Below are 12,208 nucleotides of genomic sequence, written 5' to 3' on the forward strand. Positions count from 1 at the left end.
CATAAACAAGCTTCTTGAAAACATGAGCAGTGGAGTAGCACAGACTCACTCCAAATCCCAGTTATTGTTATTTATTAACGCAGTTATCACAGATTAACTTTTCTATAACTCAGTTTTTTTATTTTCAATTTTTTTGGTTTATTTTCTTGTTTGGTTTCCTGTTTTTGGTTGAGATGTTAATCCCTACCTTATAGCATTGCTGTGATATAATATTTTAGGTGCCTCGTGTGGTCTTATGCATAATACACACTCCATAAGAAATAGCTTCTTTTTTGATTATTAATTATTATTGTGCTTCCAATTAGCTGATATGACTCTAGGCAACACTGCATGCAAAAGTCATTGTATAGACTTTGCTACTGCATTTTTGATTCAGTGATTCATGTGGGAGATTCAATTTTTAACTGCAAGCTGTGTTGCCAAAAATAAATTTTGAATTTACAAGTCGGAGAAATATCTTTTCCCTATGTGTCACTTGGAAATTCTAAAAAAGGAAGATTTTTCTAGTCTCTAAAAACTGCTGCCTAAAAAAGGAGAAAAACAGTGTAAAGATTCAATTATCCCTTGACCTGAAGTTTGTGCAAAATGGATTTTATTGTATCAAATAAATATAACTCTATAGTATCTTAGATCTAGTACATAAAAAATATAACTCCATGTTTCAGAGAATAGAAAAGATAAAATATATGTATTCATTTAATCACTTAGGAATTTTTGAAGAACTATTAATAGGAAGTTGGAAAGATAAGATGGTTTTACTCACAAAATAGTATTATCATAGAAAATTCTAATTCTTTGCATATCTATATATTTAATAAAATATTATTATCCAATAACCAACTAGTAGCCATCTTGATCAAAAAGTAGAAAGCCAAGCCTGCTATAAGATTGTTTATGTCTTCTAATATATGGACTATGTTTAGCTTTAATCCAACCCTCTACTCTTCTTGTCATAAGACAAAACATCAAACAAATTTTAAATAGATTTATTTCTTGACAAAGAATAATGATGAAAATATATTCTAAAGCCATTAACAAAATCTACTTCCACAATTCATGTTAGATATATTGGTCAGTCCTCACATGTAAAGCAAAATGAATTCAGTTTTTAATTCTATTGTCAGTTTTTCCTATTCCCTATTTTTTCCTTAATTAATTCAACCAATATTCATTGCTTATACAATATATACATACTGTGTTAGCAATGCTATGTGGATAGCAAGAATAATCACTTTTTTTTCCTACTAAAAAGCTTGCGATCTAAAAGACTTTGTGTGTCCATAGCCCACAAGCACATTATCAGTCAGGAAAATAAAAGCAATGGTTGGAGTTTTGAGTGTAAGTGATACCTTTTTATTATTTATTTATTTATTTATTTATTTATTTATTTATTTATTTTAGTGATACCTTTTTAAAGCACATGATTTTCACATCTTATTGGAAAGAAAGAGCAAAAAAAAAGATTAGTTAGGGGGCAGTTATAGTGCAGCTGCATTTTTTATGCTAGTGTTATCACTGATAAATGATTCTGTTTTGTTGATTTTGGAAGCTGCTCATAGCTGGAGGAAGCACAAGTTTTGAAGCTAGGCTGGTCCTGTGTCTTCTTGGTGCCAAGGGGTAGGAAGTAGTAGGGTGCTGGGGAAGGCAGTGCAAATGCTTTTGACAAGTCCCTTTACCCCACCTGAGAGAAATGGAGATAATGACAAGTACCTTCTGGGCAGGACCGATGTAAGAAATTAGAGAAAATAAATGTAATGCACCCATAATAGTTTTCATAGTTGATCCTCAAGAAATTCCTTGCAGTAAACCAGGGCCCATGGTCTGTGACCCAAACCTTTTTGGAAATATTTTATTTGGACTTCACAATGTCCTTAACATACATACACACACACACACACACACACACACACATCCCACACATGATGTATCTAGAAAGGCAGGCAGAGTATAGCTTCTTTGTCCAGGTGTCATTAACTCTATCACTTCCTATGTTGCTTCCTGTTTAATGTGCACATGTTTATATCACCAGCTTGGCTCTTAAAACATTTGTGCTTACAACCTTTCTTTAGAAGTGAATGATGAGAGATATTCTTTTCTTGTGAATTTCTTCTAAAATATAACTACATAAAAATTTAAGAGCTCATAAGATTATTTATATTTTAAAAGAATCCCATGTGAAAGCAGAACACCTTACCAACTAGAAAAGGTTCCTAATAGAACACCTGGCATCAGATAATTGATTATTTTCCATCTAACTGAGCTTTTTGTCACCTACATCCAAAAACTATTAGAATTAAGGGTTATTTTTACATAGGCAATAAAAAATGGGGAGCTGAAGATACTGGGCTCGATCTGTAACACTGGTTTAGATAAACATGAGGAGAGGAAGTAGGAAAGGAGTGATAAATGAAAGAAAGGAGCTCAAGAAATAGCCTTGCTATTTCACTAGCCAGAAATCTTAATGTTTCTAAATGGATTTGAAGAATAGCAAACCTTCAGGTATTTTATAAATTCTCTGACTTTGGGTTGTGGCAAAGTGTAAAAATGAGAGACATATCTTTGAACGATCAATTCATATAAAGGTGTAGAGAGCACAGTACCATCATTTGTGTGGTAGTCGCCCAGTCTGTCACTTCATGGTTCATCTATCTTTTTCTGGGACTGTAGATATTGGTTTCATATACATTCTGATCTCATCTGTGTCTTTTGATATTTACATCAAACACTTATAAATATCCATTCTTTCCAACACAGATTTTTTTGAATGCCTATTATATGTTCAATGATTGTACAGATTAGAATAGAGCAGTGAACAAAACAAGACAAAATAAAAAATCCCAGCCCATGTGAATCTTTCCGTACAATGGAGAGGGAGGCATGTGACAAACAAGTAAATTAATAAAGGACTAACTGTCAGATGGCGGTAAATGGTGTGAGATAAAACAAAGAAAATGAAAGAAGAGGGAGAGCGTATATGTGCAAATAACAAGGTTAGGGAGGGATCCCTGGGTGGCGCAGCGGTTTGGTGCCTGCCTTTGGCCCAGGGCGCGATCCTGGAGACCCGGGATCGAATCCCACGTCGGGCTCCCGGTGCATGGAGCCTGCTTCTCCCTCTGCCTATGTCTCTGCCTCTCTCTCTCTGTGACTATCATAAATAAATAAAAATTAAAAAAAAAAAAAAACAAGGTTAGGGAATACGTCCATGAGAAGAAAACATTTGAGAAAAAGGAAGAGGGAAAAGAAAATGCAACAGATTAGGTCTGGCTGGTTTAAGAGGCCATTTTACCTGAACAGAATGGGCTGAAATGAAAGAGTAGGAGATGATTTCCAAGAGGTCAGGAAGGTGGTAGTGGAGATTGCACATGGCTTGTAGGCCACTGAGACTTTGATTTTATTGTAAGTAGGGTGCATAGCCATTGAAGTAGAATATTAACTTGAGCTGATTACATTGTAACAGGTCACTCAGGCTGCCATGTTGAGTATAGACTGAAGTGGATTGAAGGCAGGAAGAGGATCAGTCACAAGACTATTGTAACAGTCCAGTGAGAGATGATGGTTGTGTGAATAAGGAAGAGCCATGAAGATTGTGAGAGGAGGTCACATTATTGATGTATTTTGAAGTTGGAAATCATAGGTTTATAGCTGATTCGAATGCCGTGTGAGTGAAACGGAGGTACCAAGGACAGCTCCAAGGCTTTTGATATGAATAACAATAATGGCCTTGGGGAGAGCTGGGATGTGTAAGACTACAAGAAAGTCTGGTTTCTTGGGGGTGGGAGGATAACAGGAAAACAGTCTTGAACATGTTAATTTTGAAAATATGCTAATTTTCCAGGCATCTGGCAATCAGGACATAGGATATGCTGGATATATAAATTGGGAGTCATAAGGCAGTGGGTGGATTTTGGAGCCATGAGACTGCATGAACCTAGCAGGGGGAGTGAAGGCAGATTGAAAAGGGAAGGCACTACAAGTCTGGGGAGAAGTAGAGCCAATGAAGGAGCTTGAGATGAGGGTAGAAAGTAGAAATGAATGAAAATCAGAAGAGTAAAGGGTGCTTTTAGCCAAGTGAAGAATTACTCCAGGGAATAATTGTATCCAGTGCTGGGTTCAACAACATGGAAGTCGGCAATGACTTCGGTAAGAACAGGTTTGATGGGATGTTACAGATAAAGTATGTAAAATGGCTCAAGAGGGAATGGGAAGAAAAGAACTGAATACATGGAGGAGAGTCAACTCCAATAACAACTAGTTAATTATATATAAAAATATTTAAAAAGATAAAAATGCATAATTTAAAATAGGTAAAAATGAAAAAGTCGCCAATACAGATAATTTTATTTTATTTTTTTAAGATTTTATTTATTTATTCATGAGAGACACAGAAAGAGGCAGAGACACAGGCAGAGGGAGAAGCAGGCTTCCTGTGGGGAGCCAATGTGGGACTCGATCCCAGGACCCTGGGATCATAACCCAAGCAGAAGGCAGACGCTCAACCACTGAGCCACCCAGGTGCCCTGGATAATTTCACTTTTATTGCAATAGAGTGGAAAGTGAAAGATTCTAAATATTTCACCTTCGCTGGTAAGATGATTAGGCAATGTTACAAATAAAACATCTCCTTGTATCTTTTGCAGTAACTTTCAAGCCCTCTACTAAATAGATGAAGTGATGTCACGTCTAGGAAGAACTGAACATACAGAGAAAGAAAGATTCCCACATTCACATAGATACATTCACACTCACAGACACAACACCAAAATAAGATGGGGAAAATTTAAAGTAATGATTTTGAGTATTCCCATATGCTAAGAGTGTAGCAATTCATTATTCATACCCACGTCTAAAGCTATTTAAAGTTAGCAGCCTAAAAGTTTTAAAAATTCATTAAAAACTATAGAAAGTTTTTACTCTATCTGTGACTTGATATCAAATTTTCTTTTCATACATATTTAAAGGGTTGATGAAGTAAACTATTTTTGCCTTAGTGGACATGTTTCATAACTAATGTAATGCATCCCAAATTGTGGTCTTCTGAAAAGATGTAAAGATTAGATGCCATTAGAGGAGATTTGGAGAAAGCCTCTCAGAAGCAGCATCCAGAAAGCAAAGACTGAAAGCGCTATGAATCACTTACCTCCCTAATGTCCCTTTGATATTTAGTGTTCATTTCTTCTGTTTTAATGAGATCCTTTCTTGCTGTCTCTGCTTCCTGCTCCACCTCGCCCACTCGGGAAGAAAGGGCCGCTAAACGTTCTTTCATTTGAGCCATTTCATAGTTTTGCTTTTCAAGCAATTCTTGTAGTTCGACTATTTGACTCGTTTCATCAGTTGAGTCTATAGAGCCATTGGACAAACGCTGCAGGAAACAAAAAAGAAATGGCACTCAGGATTTTTTTTTCATCTTTAATTTAAAATCCATGTACTTAAATGAAACTGATACACCTTTCACACTGAGAAAGAAGAACTCTTAACTAGTTTTGAAGAAAAGCTAACTTTTTAGGAAAACTCTTTTTTTTTAGGAAAACTCTTAATTGATATTAAAATATAAAGGTAGATCAGTAATTCTCAAATAGGTTGCCAGATGCATTTGAACCAGAAGTTTTATATATATATATAAATATATATATAAATATAAATATATAAATATATATATACATATATATATGCACATACACATTAATTTAGAACAAAACACTGGTGTATCCTCAACATTTAGTAAGTGGCAGCTATTATTTTCTCAATTATATTCAAAATTTATTGTGAACAATATATTTATATAAACAGCATATTAGTACTAAGTAATAAGAAAGAACACAGAACCTGTAAGATTTTCTATTTTTATTCAAGATCCTGTGTGCATTTGCAGGTTTTATTTTCAATGACACTCAGAAAAAGAACTTACACACATTTTTCTTTCAAAGAAGGTTATTCCCGGTGTGAATCTGACCTAGCTGGAACAAAGGTATAACGTAAAAAAGCCTTGATTTCTATAATGCTAAGAACATAAAAGTCATGAGTGCACACAACCCACAGGAAGGAGGCTTAAAAGGACTACATACTTTGAGACTGGTTTGTCCCCTTGCTGCCTAGAAACCAGGGTGACCCATGTCTTCAGAAGCACATCCTTCTAGCTAGCTGCTAGCTGCATGGGAGAAGTTTTATGGTGAAGACAGTGAAACAACTGGGGAGAAACAGCCCTAAAAGCAAAATGGCACAACTTAAGTTGAAATAAGAAAATGATGATGCACTTTGCTTTAATATAAATGCGAATAACAAATGCCAAATTAAAAAAAGATAAACAAGAAAAAAAAAGAAATAGGAAGATGAGAGAGAGCAAAGAAAGAACAGTGGAGTTGCTAGAGTGCTTCTTTGGAAAACATGAATCTGTTTTGATACAATAGATACACCAAGAAACAATTTGAACATCCTATAAGTTTTATGTTTTCTTGTTTTCAATATATGCAAGGAGAGTTGACAAGCCATGTTACATTAGTCTCAGAGATGCGACATCATGATTCCACAGCTCGATATGTCATGTTGTGCTCTAAATTTTTTTCTTATGCCCTGTCCATTCCTGAGAATCCCTAGCTGAACTGAGGTGTATAGGAATAGACAAAACGGACATGTGCATGTTCCTCAAACATCTAACATCACCTTCAGTTTACCACATGCTTTGACACAAACCACCCCCTTCTGTGTTATAATTTTCTGATTCTCAGAGGCCCCTCCTACCACTTCACATCATGCACAAACCCTAAACCCCACCTGACACCCACTACTTGTCAACAAACTTCAGATCTTTTTATCAAGTAACCGGTCATAGCATTTACGCAATTCATGACTAACCTATAAAACTGGCCTACATTTTTTCTTAGTTTTCTCTTTGTTTTAGGCCATTAATAAAGTTGTGACCTAAACCCTTATTCTTCTACAAGCCCTGTGTTTTTTATTGTGTGATTTTTGCATAGCTCGTAACTTTTCAGAATGCAAATGATACATTAGAACAAAATTGACTTCAGGTGAAGAAGAAAGAGAACAGAAAGCAGCATAAAAGCAGTGAGAATGACAAAACAGAGAGAAAGGGAATGTGGACAAATGGCAAGAAGTGTTTAAAACGTTCAATAACCAACACCTGGAGAAATAGCCTGGAAAATCTAACTTAAAACAGCAGAAGAGATGGAGATAGTCTTAAGATGGTATCTAAAGAAGCCAGGTCTACAGACCTAATACCTTGAAGATACTTCTGAGCTCTTACACTGTACACAGTGAACGTCTAATCATCTAGTAGCAGAGGTAGGGGGTGTTGCAAATATGTAAAAACATCAGAGATGTTGCTGAGGTCCAGATACTTCTTCAAGCGTCTCTATTCCCCGCAGGGCTGCAATGGCTGCTTGCTGAGGGATCAGAGGTAAGAACTCTTTCCAAAGTTATGTCTGTCCCTGAGGCGATGTCACATACAATGTAGAGGTACCAGAAAGCTAAAGAAAAACCAACTTTCTAGACAGCTTTTATGGGCATGAAATGCAAAACAATGCAAAAACATTGATAATGACCATTATACAGACACAAATATCTGTACATGGAACTGAGAAAAGCCAGTTTATGATCATTAGGCAGCGACTGAGAATTGATTTAGGGAAGAAGGCTAGGGCCAATTGCCAGTCACTTATGTCCAAATTTGGTATAACGGAGGTGTGATTTGACAGGGTTTTGTGTTTTTTTTTTTAAATATATATAATAGCAAATATTTTTGGACTCTGTATACGACTCGCAAGTAATGAAGCAAGCTTAAGCTTTAATAGAACTTCTCCTTCCTCATATTAAGGACTTTCTCTAGTCAACTTAAAAAAAGACAATATTTGGAAACTAAAAAATCACTAGAAAACAAGTGTTTGCTTTTAAGAAATGTTATATATAACTAAAAAAAAATACACTTAGGATTCTAGAGCTCTAAAGAACTTGGGAGGAATTGAGACTCAGGGAATCACACAGAGCCGATTTGAATTAAAATGTAGAACTTTGAATTCCCAGTTCAGTTCATCTAACCTTTACTATATTGCCTTTACTCAGAACATGTAAATCAACAGAATATAATTATACATGCTATACAGTAAGACAAGTACCAAGAATGTAGTGTGTGTGTGTGTGTGTGTGTGTACACAGTATATTCAGTATAAACACACACACATTCAACAAACACTTGTTCAGTCAACTGAATCATGCTAATTTTCTAATTAGAAAAAATGATTATTCCAATTCTGTGCACCTGAGGTCCATTAAAATCTTGTTTAAAAATTGCATATTTTTAATGGGCTCAAGGTAAGAAAAATTTAATTAAATATAAACAGTAATCAGGCAACTAAAATAAAACACTTAAAATGTTAACCTTTTTCATTTCTTTAGCAACAGATGTACACTGCGATGTCTTCACACTACATTGATATTTGGGACTATCCATGGGAAAATGTCTGAAACCCCAGTTTTTTTTCTGAAGTGTTTATAAGTCATTTATGCTTAAAAATATGTAACATTTCATCTATTCAACCCTCCTGAAATATATTTTATGATGAGCTTAATGTATGTTTTCATAATTTTACAGTAAATGTTCCTATAAAAACTATGGTTTATATCCTAGAAAAATAATACGACTTTTGTTCCAAATCTTTGTTATGTAGACTTATCTTTCAAATAAATTGTGGATTTTAACTGAAATGACAAATTACTGAATTAAAAGAAAACTCAGTGGTTATTTTAAATAGCTTTATTGGATATAAATTATATGCGTAAAATTCAATCATTTAATATTGTCAATATTATATTAGTATCATGTCAATAGTGTTTGGTATACAGAAAGAGTTGTACTATCAGCATAATCTAACTTGGAGAACATTTTCATCACCTCAAATAGAAACCCTTCACCCATTAGCAGTCACTTGCAGCTGACCCCACCTCCAGCCATAGGTACCACTTACCTACTTTCTGCCACTATAAATCTGCCCTTTTGGTACCTTTCACATAAATTGAATCAGAATAGATAGTCTTTTGTGATAGACTTTATTCACTGAGCGTAACATTTTTGAGATTCATTCATGCTGTAACATGTTATCAGATTTTTTTATTGCTGAATAGTATTCCATCATGTGGATATACTATATGAAATATACTAAATGAAATATTTTCATTTCCTTGATGGTGCTGTTTGAAATGTAAGTGTTTTTAATTTCAATAAAGTACAATTTATCATTTTTCCCATTTATGCCTTGTACTCTTGGTGTTGTTTCAAGAAATTATTTCCTAACACAGGGTTATGAAGTCTTTCAAATGTTTTATTTTAAACTGTAGAATAATATACTTAAATTATTAAATTATTAAATTTCAAATGCAATAAAAGCTCAAATGTTAGAATTTTATACATATATACACATATATACATTCATTCAAAAAATATGTATTGAGCACTGAGCAAAAATATTATAATAAGCAATAACCATAGCCCTCCACTTCCTATTCCCTTGTCCTTCCCACCAAGACCTGCCCTCGATGACCTCTCTCCTTCTATTCTCTAACTTGCTATCTTGCTTCAGCCACATTGGCTACCTCACTGTTCCTTTAATAAGTCAATCACTCTTCCACGTTGCAGGCTTGGCTTTAGTTTTTCCTACTGACTGAAAGGTTCTTCACAAGTACTCCACATGGCTAACAACCTCAACTATTTCAATGAAGCTGACCCTGATAACCTTATTTAAAAGGGCAGATTGTCCCTACCTCCATGTCTCCCAAGACTCCTAATTTTGTGTGTGTGTGTTTCTCTACTTTTTCTTTTCTTCAGCATCACCTTCTAACATACTAGATGATTTACTTAAGTATATTTATTGTTTATTGTCTGCTAACTTCCTCCAACTTGCTAGGTCATAAGCTTCAGCAAGGAAAGTGCCTTTCTGTTATCTTTTTGTGTATCCCAAGTACCTAGAATGATGACTGGCACATGATGGTTATGAGATAGACTTTTGTTGACTGAATAAATATTGATAATTTGTGACTCTAGTGACTTAGAACAGCATCTTCCACAAAAACATATTTGTTAAATGAATGAATGAATGAATGTTTCCATTAATGAGTAAGATGAGTTTTAGGAAAAACAGTAAGGATTCAAAAAGAAAGAAAATATGGAAACAATATTTTCAGCCATCATTGCACAAAGTTTATGAAAAAATGTTTTCATAAAAGGCAAATATAAAATAAAACTTAGCCTTTTTTGCCCTGTTTTAAAGCATAATACAGATGAATTATCTTTATGGTAGACAAAGCTGATATAAATTAAGGAAACCATTATTATAAATGCATATTAAGATAAATAAATGACAGAAATATACAGTTTACAAAACAAAACAAATGAAGTGAATGAAGTCCCAGAATCCTACCATGTCATAGTCATAGTGCTTTTAAAGATAATCTTGAAATAAAGCCAAGAATTTAGACATGTTCTTCCATTTTCTATCAAGGAAATACTGGAAATATGGCTCTCTTTGTATATGATAATCATCTACAAAATAACCTTACCATTAATATTTTTTCCATCCTACTTCTAGCTTCAGTATTTATTTTAAAAATACTGTAACATCTTTTTAAAAAAAGTAGTAGTCTAGTTAGTTAAATCACTAATGTACTCGCTTTCATTGTGCATTTTATGATGTCTTAATGGTTATTGCTGATTTTGAGCATATTTTAGTGGTCATACATTGCTCTTCTACTCCACCAAAGAAGAGCAGTTTATGAAACATAACAAAGAATAATCTGCACATTTATTTAAAGTGGTAAAATAATGCCTGTTGAATGTACAGAACAGAGTGCATTTAAAGTACTATTTTATATTGGCTTAATAATTAAGTTCCCCTTGGACATCTACTTTTTGTAGAATGAATAAGTGGTTGACCTCCCCGTACCCCAAGAAGCTTTTATATTTGACAGATGATATTTTTTCCAGTTTTATTGAGATATACTTGATATGTGATATTGTTTAAGCTTAAGATATACAACATGATAATTTGATTCATGTATATATTGTGAGATGATTGCCAAATAAGATTTGTTAACATACATCCATTACCTCACATAATTACCATTTCTTTTTTTATAGTGACAATATTTAAGATCTGCTCTCTTAACAACTTTCAAATATACAATAAAGTCTTCCTAACTATAGCCACCACTGAAGCAGATAATTTAATCTTTATTATGAACATAGTTCCATACTTGATTCATCCATTTGACACCTCCTTTCCCATGTTTTTCATGTCTAAACCACAAGGGCTTGATTCTCTCCTAAAGAATTTCAAGTAGATCTCTTTTTCTCTGATGCATTTTACTTCACATGGTTTATTAATCTCTCCAGAAAAAATAAGAAAACGTGAGGCCAAAAAGTAGAAAGTAAGAATTTATCTTAACATTAATTAAATCCAGAAGTTAAAGGCACAGATACACCTAAAACTTATACAACTTAACACTAAAAACACATAATCCAATAATTAAATGGGCAGAGTACTTGAATAGGTTTTTTCCAAAGAAGATATACAGATGGTTTCCAGACACATGGAAAGATGCCCAGCATCACTAATAATCAGAGAAATGCAACTCAAAACTCCAATGAGAAATCACTTTACACTGTCAAAATGGCTAAAATTTAAAAAAAAAGAAAAATAACAAGTGTTGGTGAGAATGTGGAAAAGAAGGAACCCTCATGCACTATTGGTGAAAACATGAACTGGTGCAGCCACTGTGGAAAACAGTAGGGAAGTTTCTCAAAAAAATTAAAAATAGATTACCATATAATCCACTAATTCTACTACTGGATATTTATTCAAAGAAAATAAAAACACTATTCCAAAAAGATATATGTATCCCTTTGTTTATTGGAGTGTTATTTACAATAGCCAACATATGGGAAAAACGCAAGTGTCCATCCATAGATGAATAAATAAAGAAGATGTGGTATAGGGGTGTTTGGATGGCTCAGTCGGTTAAGGAATCTGCCTTGATTTCTGCTCAGGTTATGATCTGAGGGTTTTAAGATCAAGCCCCACATCAGGCTTCACACTGGGCATGGAGCCAGCTTAGGATTCTTTCTCTCCCTCTGACCCTCGCTGGGCCCTGACTGTCCCTACCTCTCTCTCAAAAAAAAAAAAAAAAAGAAATATATATATATATC

The 12,208-nt window shown here is 34.2% G+C and overlaps 1 protein-coding gene across 23 annotated transcripts in view; it reads right to left on the bottom strand.

Moving 5' to 3' along the window:
• Positions 1–12,208, bottom strand: part of PPFIA2 (PTPRF interacting protein alpha 2) — a 469,116-nt gene that overhangs the window by 112,963 nt on the left and 343,945 nt on the right. For all 23 annotated transcript variants that reach the window (XM_038558539.1, XM_038558538.1, XM_038558557.1 and 20 more), the window contains one exon: positions 5,138–5,359. In XM_038558539.1, the coding sequence (XP_038414467.1) occupies positions 5,138–5,359 (222 nt within the window). The remainder of the gene's footprint in view (positions 1–5,137; positions 5,360–12,208) is intronic.

The sequence above is a fragment of the Canis lupus genome, chromosome 15, assembly GCF_011100685.1.
Source record: "Canis lupus familiaris isolate Mischka breed German Shepherd chromosome 15, alternate assembly UU_Cfam_GSD_1.0, whole genome shotgun sequence".
NCBI lineage: Eukaryota > Metazoa > Chordata > Mammalia > Carnivora > Canidae > Canis > Canis lupus.